This window comes from Hemibagrus wyckioides, linkage group LG01, assembly GCF_019097595.1.
Source record: "Hemibagrus wyckioides isolate EC202008001 linkage group LG01, SWU_Hwy_1.0, whole genome shotgun sequence".
In the NCBI taxonomy this organism is placed as follows: domain Eukaryota; kingdom Metazoa; phylum Chordata; class Actinopteri; order Siluriformes; family Bagridae; genus Hemibagrus; species Hemibagrus wyckioides.
The window spans coordinates 17,166,084-17,179,826 of record NC_080710.1 but is presented as its reverse complement, the minus strand read 5'-3'; the positions used below and the strand labels follow the sequence as shown (position 1 = coordinate 17,179,826).

General features: G+C 37.0%; 1 protein-coding gene across 1 annotated transcript in view; it reads left to right on the top strand.

The window, feature by feature from the left end:
* The first annotated feature begins 10,699 nt into the window (after positions 1-10,699).
* The window catches only part of LOC131354120 (matrix metalloproteinase-16-like), a 48,773-nt gene continuing 45,729 nt past the window's right edge, over positions 10,700-13,743 (top strand). Inside the window, exon 1 of the mRNA XM_058391416.1 lies at positions 10,700-11,164. Coding sequence (XP_058247399.1) covers positions 11,039-11,164 — 126 coding nt within the window. The 5' untranslated portion in view covers positions 10,700-11,038. The remainder of the gene's footprint in view (positions 11,165-13,743) is intronic.

Genomic DNA, 13,743 nt, shown 5'->3' with positions numbered 1-13,743 from the left:
AAGTGCAAATGCTTTGAGTGCACAGACACCTAGGAGCACAAAATGAACAGTCAGGGCAAAGCCTGAAACACAGAAATAGAATTTACTGTAACTGAAAATGATGGATTGGTATCCGAAAAGCAGAAGTGGGTTATTTTGACTCACTTTTATGGCAACAAAAACAAGCAATAATATATAATATTGATAATAATGAATGGATGCTAAATCTCCATTCAGCTGAGGCATTTGTTTACAGCTAATGGCTCTGTGCAGACAGACCGGCTCATCCTCCTTTTATAAGGTGGCATTTCATTTGTCATAATTAATGATTTGATGTATTTGTCTTAATTTATCTGTCTGCTTTGGCTTGCTCTTTAGTCTTTTTGTGGTTGTTGTTGTTGTTGTTCTTTATTTAATTGCAATAATATAAATCGACTGGTAAATTAGCATGAGGATGTGATTTTGATAGAGACTCCAGAGCACTTCTATAATTCGCTCTGTATAAGGGATCTGCTGAATGCAGTAAACGAAATAAAAATGAGCAATTAAACTTGACAGTATGTTCGTGCAGTATATGATTTACAGTCTAACAGTTTGAGGTTAGTTAGTTAATATTCTTCTGCATAAAATGACACACAATCCAGAGCAATAGCAGTATTCTTGTATGCTATTATTTCATAAATACTGCAATTCTTTTTATTCATGAAAATGCTTGTATGTGTAAGTGCTTGTAATGATCTATGCATAAATCTATTCATATCCAGCTGGATCCATCAGGCACATTGTTGGAGCAATTGGTGCTCAGACAAACACACAAACACACACACACACACGCACACACTCACACACACGCACACACACACACACGCACACATACAAAGGTGACTCTGTTAAGACATTAAAGAGCAATTGTAGAGTAGTTTAATGTTGTGCAATGGTATTGATTTTAAAGTGGTCTGGCTTTTATACTGCACACTCTCCACAAGCCTGACAGTCATAATGAGGAAGTCAAGGCAGGTACATCTGGCTTTATTGAAGCAAGTTGTTAGCATTCTCAGAGAATAATCTGTACTACATTGCATGCTACATCGAAGGCTGCAACACTCCAGGCTATTTCCACTCTTTATTTCTCCAATTACTTTCTCACTATCATTTAACACAACAGTCTTTCTGTGCTTATACTATCACAGTGCACACCTGCCCTTTTTAAAGAACTATTTGTTTTTTTACCAAAAGATGTAAATATTACATACAATACTATGAAAATGAGAAGTATAAATGGTTTTACTTTAATTGTTGTCCAAGAAGACTTTGTAATTGAAAAAGATTCTAGGTAATATAGTTGATTCTAGGTAATCTAGATAATCTGTTAATGATTCTAGGTGATCCGAACTGAAAAGGAATATTGCTTCCTTCCTGCTTCATGGATTACCTCATCTAGATAACAGAGATATATGCCTTTCCAAAACTGCTGAAGTGATTATATCCAAACTGTATATAACGTTAAAAACAACATCCTGGATTTTTGAAAAATCTAATAAATATATGCATTATAACCATGGCACAGCATTATATCATTGCCCTCTCACAGTCCCTGTGTGATCCTGAGCTTGGGTTACTGTCTGTGTGGAGGTTCTTTCTAGTTACTAGCTTCCTAGTACTTTCAATTAGCCCTAAGTGTAAATGAGTGCACAAATGTTTGTGTGCATGGTTCCCTGCAGTGGCCTAGTCTCCCATCCAGGGTGTAATCACAGGATGGGCTTCAGATCCACTACAGTACTGGAGCCACAATAACTAAGGATGAATGAACTACACATTTATATTGGGGAAAATGAAATCTATCTGAGACTTACACACCAGAATTAATGTTATAGAACATTGGTTTTAAATGTTTAGAGATAATAGAGTTTGCTAAATGAATAAATGTTAATGTATTCATTTCAATTTTGTTGGTAAAGGAGCAGAGCTCAGGCCCTAGTCACACAGAGCATATACTACTACAGTGCAATTTCAAGTGAAGTAGATGGTGAATGACTCAAAACAGGCTGAAGTGAAATGATCTGTGTTTGTCATTAGTGTTTCTAAGTATAATAAGGAGAATTAATGTAAAATACATAAAGCAATCAATTATCCAATGATGTCTGTGCACATAGCTGCATATGGCAAAGTCTATAAACAATTTGAAATGATGCACACAGGATTCATATTCATTCTTATAGAACAGGTTTGAGCTTGCTTTGAGTTTAACCCTGTGTTAATTAATACATTAACTAACAAACATGTACTAATATAAACTTAAGGTGGTTGTTATTCATGCATAAATACGTAAGACTCATGTCATAGCTGAGATTAACTTTTCATTAGTTTGTGGTTAATACATGCCTTAACTCATTGTTAGTTCATAGTTAAGTGATTATTAATTCAGGTATTAGAGCATGATAATTTCTGAACTGTTATTATAAAGTGTCTGTGTATTCTAAGCTATCATGAACCAAAACTTTTAAGAGAAGTTCTTTTGTGCAAAGTTAGTAACATTGCTTAATCAAATTTGTGTGAAAAGGCTGGAGGCAGGATGGAACTTCTTGTTAGGAGGGGATAAGACTCAATCTGGAGAATCCTTGCCCCAACTGTGAGCTCTAAGCCACTATTAGCCATTAGGCAGGGGACAAGCAGAGACCTCCCTGCTAGGTAAACACACACTGAATCCCTCTGCAGGAGCTGGCAAGGATGAAGTACAAATGCCTGCAATTCGACAGAAGCAGTTTGAAATAAGCTTTTGGAGCTTAAGTGCCATTGCTATATTTCTGTTTCAGTATACAAGGGCACTTTACTGCCATGTAGTTTATTCAGAGAAGCTGCAAGTGCCGAGTTGATTGCGTGTAAGGCGGTGCAGATGCATGAGTTATATATTTCTTACGTTCTCATATCTTTAATACATCTGGCTGAGAACCGAGAGCACAATGACAGCAGACCTGAGTGCGCAGAATATTATTAGTGCCTGTAGTCATTAAAAGAGGCTCCTGAGTGGTGCAACAGAAAAGCAGGGAGTCGAATAGAATTATGTATAAAAGTTTACATATAATATAACTTGATACTTTATCAAACATTGAACAGTTCATTGAGTCTCAGATGTGCCATTCATACATGTAAGTGTCCGGGTCTGATGTGGCTAGTGTGTAGGCTGGATCTGGATGGAGAGACGCAGAGTGGGATGATGATCACTGGGGTGAGGTAAGAACTGACTGGAGTTGGACACATTCAGACTATCTGAAAAGTCAGTCCTTCTGGGAACAGAATGTGGTGGGTGTGAAGCGTCCCGTTTTTTGAAAGTGAGTCATGTAAAGGGGCATCTGACAAACTGAGCCAACTCTCAGTCATATTCATAAACATAAACACACACAGAGGGAACATGACAGTTATACTGGCAAAAAAAAATCTGTATCACTACAATACAGCATTAATGGGAGTATCTTAAAAGTGGGTCAAACAAATAAACAATAAGGAATATAGAGTGTTATCAGGATCAGAAGTGGGGAACAGTGGGCAGGATTTTTGAAGCAGTGTATCAGAAATAACTCAAGGTGTTTAATAATTTGATATTTTAAGAATTACTGGTGATGGTGATTATTGGTCACACAGAATTTTAGTAACTGTTATAAAGGTTGTTTACAATATTTGTTCCCTTTAGGGGAACCCTTAAAGATTCCACATGGAACCTACAGACACAGTTTATGTTTCAAAAAGATGAACCTTATGAAAGAGGTGCACTATTTCTAAGAGGGTTTCAAATATATCTTTAGGAATCAAAGAACTTATTATATTAACCATTAAAAATTATTATTATTATTAACCGGTATGTATCAAAAGCTTGCTCTTTCTTCACTTTGCACTAGTGTTTGGATTCAACAGAACTAATAATACATGTTTCTTTACACACCATTAAACCAAGTCAGAACCATAAAATGAAACTGACTCTGGATGCTTGTTTTTTAAACATAAGCACTCTCACTTACTGCAAATTTGACTAACTTTAATGGTGTGGAGAGAAACATTAGCAGTGTAATAAGGAGCAACAACTGTATTGTCTCTTTGTTTCGTTTTTCTTGTGATGTTTTAAAAGCTCTTATACTTTTTCCCTATACTTGTAAGAATTTTATTCTCTTAGGTGTGAGTCTTTACTCTTGTAATCTGGTTTAGGAGAATATTCCAGCTTTAATTGCATCTATATTTCACGCAAAAATTCCACATTTTTGGAAATAATTGGCAATAAATGTAAACCTAAATAATTATCATGAAATTTGTTTGCTGTGTACATTAGTCTCTATTTTAGCACTACATATATATATATAAAAACATTTATAAACATATATATATATATATATATATATATATATATATATATATATATATATATATATATATATATATAAACAACGTTTTCTGTTCTTTCTGTTATTTTTTTTACTGTACATTTGCAACTATTTCATTATTACAATAATAACTAATGACAGTTTTAATTAGTAACTCTTTTTCTGTTATTCATAATTGTAGTCAGAATCAGACAGTCACCTAAAAGGGTGAATTATCTGGTAAATTGCTGGAAAATAATAGTAATTATGTGGTGTGTGTTTTTTTTCCTTTGTAAGGTTAATTACAATAATAGTTTATCATTTATCTATGATTATTTTCCAAACAGCAAAATACTGTAAATTAATGTTGTTGTAGTTGCACCTCTACTGCCACTTGTTTAACTGACTATATGGTTCTTTATAGAAAGAAAGACAAACAGAAGGAAGGAAGGAAGGAAGGAAGGAAGGAAGGAAGGAAGGAAGATAAAAATATTCACAGTACCTTGTATGAACAACACAACTTGACACCTCTAGCAGCTTGATAGCTAATAACCTTCCTAATGTCTAGTTGTGGGATTTTCTGCTGAAACCTCTATTTAGAACAAGGTGGATGGTCCCTTTTGCTTCTTGTAACACTTGTTGTATTATGAAATACAAAGGAAAGGTGACCTAAAATTGAGTCACCTTGACCTTATTATATACAATGACATCCAATGACTTTTAGTTTATTTACTAATTAGCAATGACTTAGTGTACAATCTGTATTATGTACTGTAGTCCCTTTTGTAGTCCATCTTCTTTGGTTGAATAAATAAAAAGCATATTACTCAGCAATTTCTATGAATTACTCAAGGCAAGGTTAAAGTAAAGTACAGACCATACTGATCTTTTCTATATATTAAACCATCTCATTTTGTACAAAAGGTTTAACTTTGCTCATGACATGCTCATACTTGTGTTTGTGGCACTGATGCTATAATCATCAGCAAATTGATTTAGCTTTCAACAGCCCATGAACCTGTGATTGGATAATGAAAAGGAAACTTACAACATAGTCTGTTTGTTCTCCACCCTGTCATCAAATCCTACTTAATCCTTCAACTTGGCCATGTTAATGTAAGAGTGGTTGTTGAAATTGCATATAACTCATATCCCCTACCACCACTACCTCCTACTTTGCCTGCTGTTCAAATGCATGGTCCAGTTCTGACATTTCTTCTGGATCTTTGTTTTGGCTGTCGCTCATATGTCCATGTAATATACCGACTGTAAATGTGATATACCTCTGCAATTAACTATCATGCAGTGACTGAGAAGTATCACTGACTTACCAAGCCTTATGTTTACATGATTGCGTTTCTGGATTTTGCCCAAGAATTATTGCATGCTGATTGCTTGCCTTAATTTCTGTTCCTGTTTATGAGTTGTACAATGCTATAAAACAGTTTGGCCATTTCTGGTCATATTGCTCAAAAGTAAACATCTGTTTTGATGGCATCAGAGGCTTTCCATAACAATCATTTATTTGAATTTTTTTGAGGTCACTTAAGAGCTAACTTGCCTGATCCTTAAGCATAAACAAGCATATCAGAAAGCTGTTCTTAACACTTCATTATACTTCAGTACATAGGTCAGAGACACACACACAATCATAGAGAAATAGACCCAAGTGAACTACTGAAATGTGCACAGGCTACAGTTGAGATGGCTAGATACAAGTGTATCATCTAATATAATGCGGTATTACGTGCAGGTATCAGTTATCATAATGTACTTTTCATCTCACTTGAATATCAGTGTAACAATCTTGGCAGTACACTGCTTAGAGAACACAGGCAACCCAGGCAAGACTGAATATGATTCATTTTACATTTTTATTTGTCACTGTGCCCTTGGCACCACAGTGATAATGTAAAAAATTCTTTCAAAACAAATAATTTAGCAGTTTTATTTCATCCTGATTATCACCTGGAAACCATTGTTTGTTTGTTGACATACATGCAGAGATAATAATTTAATAAATACGTTATATTAGGTTTGGGGTTAAAGCCCACCTGATGAAGACCCACACTAAACCCCCTCCTGATACAGTATTACAAACTACTAGCACTTAATCCGTCCACAGACGATTATCTTTCTACCTGTAATGATGTCATCGTGACTCATATAATCATGAGCATTGAGTAATACGATGGCTTAGTAATATAAGCCATATTAGTAATATGGCTTTGCACTTGTGGTGATCCTAATGACCATGATGATTCAAACTGACATAACCAGAAGAGGTCTAGAAAAGGCCACGTGAGTGAGGGAAAATTGCTCAAATTGACAAATTTACTTGCACTTTTCTGGTAGAAGGCTGACTTTTACTTTATTTTTTCTGTTAATTGCACTGCATCTGACAATCTGTTCAGAGGATGTTTGTCCATTTAAGGTGGCAGATATTTTAGATGGGTACTGCAGATTTTTTATCTGTAAATATAAAACACTCTCTGATGAATTATTGATCATGAATTGATTGTGTAAACATGTGTGTCAGCTGTTTCACTAAAACCTTCTTCAAGAATCACTTGCCCAGTCTCTTTATTCTGTCTAATTAGGCCTTATAAAAGATTTTAATCCTTAATTACTGTGTGTGTGTGTGTGTGTGTGTGTGTGTAAGATAGAATTCACACTAAAAACAAGCCATGTGAGATGTTAAAGATGTTAATTAAAACCTGTAGCCTTCTACAGCCAATGTCTTGTAATAAAAGATCAAAGTCAGCTAGTAGTGAAAAAAAGAAATTTTCCTATATGTATAATTTATTTTCAGTGGCTTAATACTGATGGTGCTCAAAATTTTGTTTATTTTTATAACAGTGTTCTGTGATCAGAACATGTCAAAATCCAGAAAACCGCATCTAAAAACTGCATAGTCTAATAATGGATGCGAAAAGTCTGTCTGTGTGTGTGATATTGGGCTTGATGGCCACAATCAGACAGTCTGTTGTATGTTCTAGGACGGCATGAGAGTGTGACTGTTGCTGTGTTTCCGCTTTACAGCAGGGGGGTTATGGATTTGACATGCAAAGTGATGGCACAAAGAGTGAGTCTGCTCAGTCTGTCATATCACAAGAGGATTTGACATTTCTCTCTTCCCCACCAATAGCGCTTCCTGTCAATAAATGACAGCTCCTCCTGGCCAGGGGGTCTCACCTCCTTACTCATACCCAGCATGGTGTAGTGCTCTCAGCACACCCTCAAACAGGCAGGGGGCTTTATCTGGATGAGGAACATGATCACATATCACTGTGAGCGTCTAGAACTTTGTGATCGCTGCTTTTTTATTGCTCTTCAAGCTTCTTCTTGCGTCGTCTTGCGTTGCATGTTGACACCAACTACCTGCTCCCGCTGACATACAGTATGCACAGGGACACATAAGTACACATTTAATCTACAGGTTACTATCAGTTTTCAGTTCATAAATCAGTTACCAGTTCATAAATAATATTTATAAATAATATTTATATAATAATAATGATAATAATAATAATAATAATAATAATAATAATAATAATAATAATAATAATAATAATTAGTATTATTATTATTATTATTATTATTATTATTATTATTATTATTATTATTATTATTATTATTATTATTATTATTATTATATTCATAAATAATATGTTAGGTTAATAACAGAATAAGCCACTTTGATCCTGTTCAAAAATGGAAGTGAAGCTCACAAGTCACATTTTCTTACATTATTATCCACTATTCCTATTTTCCACTGCATATGCCCTTAGAGCACAGATGGCTTGTTTCTTCCTCAGAGTGAATTCTAATTATTAAGCTTATTATTAATATATGTATATGTATTTAGAATAATTATGCATGGTTGCTTTTTTATTTCTCCAAGCCAGTGTTACTGTCAACTAGCCTTTCACATTAACCTGTTAACATTAACAACTGCTAGAATACTATTTTTATAGGTTAAGATATATTTTTTTAAATTCTCTAAAATATGAGGTAATAATAATATATTTTTTCCTATTAATGACTTTATCTTCCACAGGAGGATATGAAAGCAGAACCATTTCTACTGTACTATATTTTTAACATTTCAGTAGGTCATCTACAAGTCAGAGCGATTGTCAGTAACGGTTATTTCCTTTGACTACAAGTCCTAGATTAGTTCAGGCTAACTGGAGCAGTGAGGTAGTCCTGGTTTCCTGAAAAGTCATATGAACTTGGTTTGACCTGTGGGCCCTCAGCTTTCAACACTGGCAACATGGCTTCAGGCTCTATCAAAATTACATGCTGGTAGACTGGAGTCTGCCTATTGCATTCCTCTCTGTTCAAAGAAGTCCAACTGCTTTCTTGTCTACATTTGTATGGGTCATTTCATCTCGGTATTTGCATCAGTGATGATGGTGTTATGGTGTTAAACATGGTGGTTTTAAGAGAAAGAATAAGAGTAATGACACCATATTTTAACCTGCTTACTTACGGCTTTCTTCGAATTTTATAACTGGTCTTTTAGGAAACTAAATGTACTATTCAGAGCCATGCTTTCACTGAGGCTGTGTTTGAAGGGGGAACAGATGCACTTATAGTATTAGAAGAAATATTCTGAGAGGAAGGTTTGGGGGCACTGGAAAGAGCCTCAAGGCTTCAAGCCTCCAACAAGGATTACACTGCTAAGAAGGAAATTGTTCAAGGGGGGAAGAGAAGGAGGAGGAAACAAGAGAGGAAAAGCACCCATGGTGGCACAGATGGCTGCTGAAATGAGTGTGAGTGCTCTAGTTTAGGATGCCATTATCTTCACATGTCTGCAGCAAAATGCCAGGACTCAGACCAGAGCACCTGCCCTGCACATATCACCCCCCCCCCACACACACACACACCCAAAAGGTGGTCATGTACTGGAGGCTTCAGATCTGTACTGAAAAGAAATCAATTTCCAAGCATACATTGTTCACATTTAACATTAAAGCACATTTGTCCCAGTTGTATCAATGACTCATTTTTCACAGGCGCAAGATCAAAAAAGTGAATAGCACTGACAGTTGGTGGATATAGTTAGAACCATGTTTCCTGAAGGATTTTAACACACCATGAAGAGAAAGCCAGAGTGAAAACTTAACCATTTCTGTTCAGAAATGCTTGCAAAGCCAAGTTCATTTTTTTTATTTTTTTTGCTAAAATTATCAGTTTATTAATTAATATGTTCTTCTTTTTAAAAAATCTCCTTATGACTGATACAGCTAACGAGTTTGGCCCTAGGTCTGTTAGGGTGTTTGGTGAATTAACAAAGGTAATAGACACTGTCTGTGGGTCAAGATGGCTATCAATGATTCAAGTGACCCTCTGGGGGTAATAATGGTTATGATGTTATTGGGCTCATGTTGAGCGTGTTCATGTAGTGTGTACAGTACACCCTTTGGGCCCTTTGCAAATTGAAACCCCATCAACAGCATTAATGGTGTTTGTGTGTACCCTGCTGGGAAAGTGGAAGTTCATTCATCTGCTTCATTTAACCTGATCCTGAATCGGCCTTTGTTTAGCTTTGTTTAGCAATTTGCAATTAAGACTAAAATACAGTTACTATTGTGTGTATTTAGTGAAATTGTATATTTATTTAGTATTGGTCACATTTTATGTAGTGTAGTTGGAGTATTGTAGATATTGTAGTTGTGATATTCAGTACTTTGGGTGATTTTGGTTATCACTTCCCTCTAGTGGACAGATTTCTTTTCTATTTCTTTTTCTTTCCTTTTTTCCTTTTTTTTGTTCCCCTCCGTCTCCTGAGCACTAGCAAGGCAACCTACAGAATATCAGTAATCAATACAAATGAATTAATTAAAGAAATAAATGTATGCGCATTTTTTAAGGCTGTAGGAATAAACATGGGAAGTGTTAAAGAGTATAATGCTGTGCCTTTACTGCTCTGATGTGGCTGTGAATGATCTTTGCTCCAGGGTTTTATGGACACACAGGGAGTCTTTAGATTTACAACTATACAGTAGATAAGATGGGTGTGTGTGTGTGTGTGTATTTTTTCCAGATGACATTGGAGGAGTTGTTTTAAAGGGATCTGGCCAGCGCGTGTAGTGTGTGCGACATGGGGAAATATAACAAATATTGAAAGTCATTATAGAGATTATTTAATAATTGTACATTATTAGAAAGGTTAATAATTGCATGTTGAAGATCACAATAGGAATGTAATAAGATCATCATCATTATTATCATTGTTGTTGTCTCCCGTATGGTACATAGCGTCTGAGGTTGGTGTTTAGTAGCAGCAGTGTTGTTATAAGCCTCTCGTGTGTGTGCGCGCGCGTGTGTGTGTGTTGGGGGGGGGTATCCTGTATCGCGCATGCGCAAAAGAGCAAAAGAAAACGGTTGAAAACTCGCAGTAAAGCCTGTGTCCTCGATGCTCCTCAGCACACAACATCATCATCATATCGGGCGTGCTGGAGGCGAGCGGCCAGTTGACACGCGCGCGCGCGCACACATACACACACATACACGACGCAGGGACTGAGAGAGGCTAACGGCGTTCCTCCGGATTTCTCCTCCGCCTCGCAACAGAGCCATACATCCTCCTCACCGATGTTTCCGACCGACTGAAACACGGGGATTTATTCCTTCCGGTTATGTTTGACTGTTGATAATAATAAAACAAAAAAAAAAGACAGCTAAAAAAAACTGTGTACATTATGTTTTTGTTAGCATTTCATGCTAGAAGACGGTTGACTAGCGTTTATCCGGGGCCGCTGGGTTTGCAGTTCGTGCTTTGGATTGTATGTGCTGTTTACGGAGAGGAGCAGCCCTTCAGTGTGGAGGTAAGGAAAGCACTGGCCTCACAAAAACACTCCAGACCCTGTCCTCTCATTACCTTTACATTGTTATTGTTATTGTTCTTGTATTCAGCAACGCAGCGGTAGACTTCTCCAAACTGAGGGGCAACTTGAATGGGTGAAGATAGCAGCTTTATTGGAAATGAATAAGGCTCTCATAACGCTTCATAACAGCATCCAAGTCACTGATTAAAGCTGAATCCACAAGCTGTCAGGAGGGAGGTGTGTGATATCTAGTATCAGAGATTAGCGGTTTGACAACACAGTAGCCTGTTGTCTAACACTACACCATATGCTGTGTCAACAACACACGATACTTTCTGCTCCTTTCTCAGCTTCCTAGAAAATGCATGCATTATCCTATTGCAAAAGCCAGTAGTGGAAAGACAGCCAAAGTAGATTTTTTTTTTTCTTTCCTGGACTTGATGCTGTCTGATAAATCTTTTGTTAAAGCAGATCAGTTTAGACTGTACTGATGGCATGAGTTGATGGTTAGCTGGAATGAATTAACTTGGATGTCCATTCAGTCATCTGAGGCTAGTAACCAGAGAGGAGTTATCTAGCCTTTGTGAAAAAAAAGTTGGATGGTAAGAGAGCAGTATCACCATCCCTACTAATCTTGTTTAATTCAGAAAGAAAGGGCTTTTGGTTTCATTTACATGACCCGTTCATCGGAGAGGATCAGACTGTGATAATGTTATAATCCTGCTCTCTATTTAAAATGCTAAACAGATCTGAGATGTCTGAATGATTTTAAGCAGAAAAAGAATACATGACCTCTGTATCTCGCTGTCTTGGGCAGAAGAAAATGAAATGTAAATGAAAAGGAAATGTCTGTCTTACTTTGCAATTACAAATGAAACCTGAACTTAATCTTCCCGATCCCGAGACTCTTTACAGTTCAGCTGGTTTTGGAAATTGCATTGGAAATCAGTAGTGCATGCAGGCATTCGTGCTGAAAGATCTATATATTTTAGGAACTGAGTGGGATGATCTCCCACCAAAATAGAGGGCTGAGGGCAAACTATTTTAAGGCAAAAACGCATGCACCACTTTTTCCAGTGGTTTGAACTTTTCAGTGCAGGGATGAAAATGACTTTTCAGGACCAGACGTGTGTAAAGTGGCAATCTCAGACAGCTGTGCTTTCGAAGCAATTTATCAGCCAAGACGCATCGGTGAATATTTGCTAACTTTTACAGATCAGTACTGAGTCTGCAGAGAGGGAGAGAGACACTCGCCAAAACATGTGTGGTTGAAAATGTAAAGCGTTGTAAATTGGTTTGGTGTGCATTCACTTGTATGCTTTGATGTGGTTCTTGGCTGATCTTTGTTGCTGTGTTTTATAGCCACACAGGGAGTCTTTTGAGATATGGAATGGCTTTTTGTCCAAATGACTTGTCTGAGCTCTGGGTTTTGACTCTCTTTCCTGCTATTGCTCATAGGGCTGCTCATAGGGCTTCATACATGGCTCGTACGGTTCCCCTTCTTGCGCAGTTGGATGCAACATAACCCCTGTGCTCTCTGTGCTCCCTCTCATCCTCCATGCCTCCTTGTCCTCCTTGTCCTTGTTCTTGCAATTTCAAACCTTTGTTCCTCTTGCTTACAACTAAAAAAAAAAAAAGCTGTTTCTTTACTCTAGTCCACTTCTGCTACGATGGCACTGAAACATTTCGTTTCATTTCATAATGAATGCCTCTTTATTTTCCTTTCTTCTTTTCAAACATCGCTCGTTCCCAGTAGATTTTTTTTTGTGTGTGTCATTATTAATTGCTCGTGATGGATATTAACAAGTGTGCCCAAAAGACAAGGAGTGTTCTGCAAGAACACACACTCAAAATGATTGGATAATATGAAGGTCCTACAGTATTAAGAGGAAACAATGCATGCAAAAGCTTTATTCCAGTTATCTCACCGGCACTCTCTGCAGCCAGCTTCTACGAACGAAAATACTAAATATGACCACAAAACTACAGCAAAGTCATTTCTGCACAGCACGGCTGACTGAACTCGTGAAATTAAAAGGGGGTGGGGGGTGAAGGGGGGGTCCCACTGTTACATTATTCAGTCTTTTTAAGTCATTTGAATACATTCAGTTTGCTGCAAATTTCATGACCATGTTATTCTGAATAAGAAATAATGCCGTCTATCTGGTTTAACAGCACTGCATGAGCTAAATATCATCGCTGTCTTCCAACAGATTCTGAGTTAAAATGTCACTTTGTTCAGGATGTGTGTGAGAGAGAGAGAGAGGGAGAGAGAGAAAGAAAGTGCCTTCTTTCCTTAGTGTTTGTTATCTTTTATTTTGTTGATGTTCTGATAAAACAATCAAAGAAGCAGGAGCTGGGATAAAGCGCTTTACTTGCACTGTAGGCAAGTTCCTTCCTTCACACTTTATCAGATGTGAAGGGGAAAAAAACAACTTGCCTTTCTACATCTTTCCCGGGCTGAAGCAGTGGTTTTGCATGAATGAGTCAAAGCGTGCTTATTCTCCGCTGTGCATCAGGTGCAAAAGCCTGGTGGGAGTCACTCAGGGTTTGAGATGTATACACACACGCATACACAC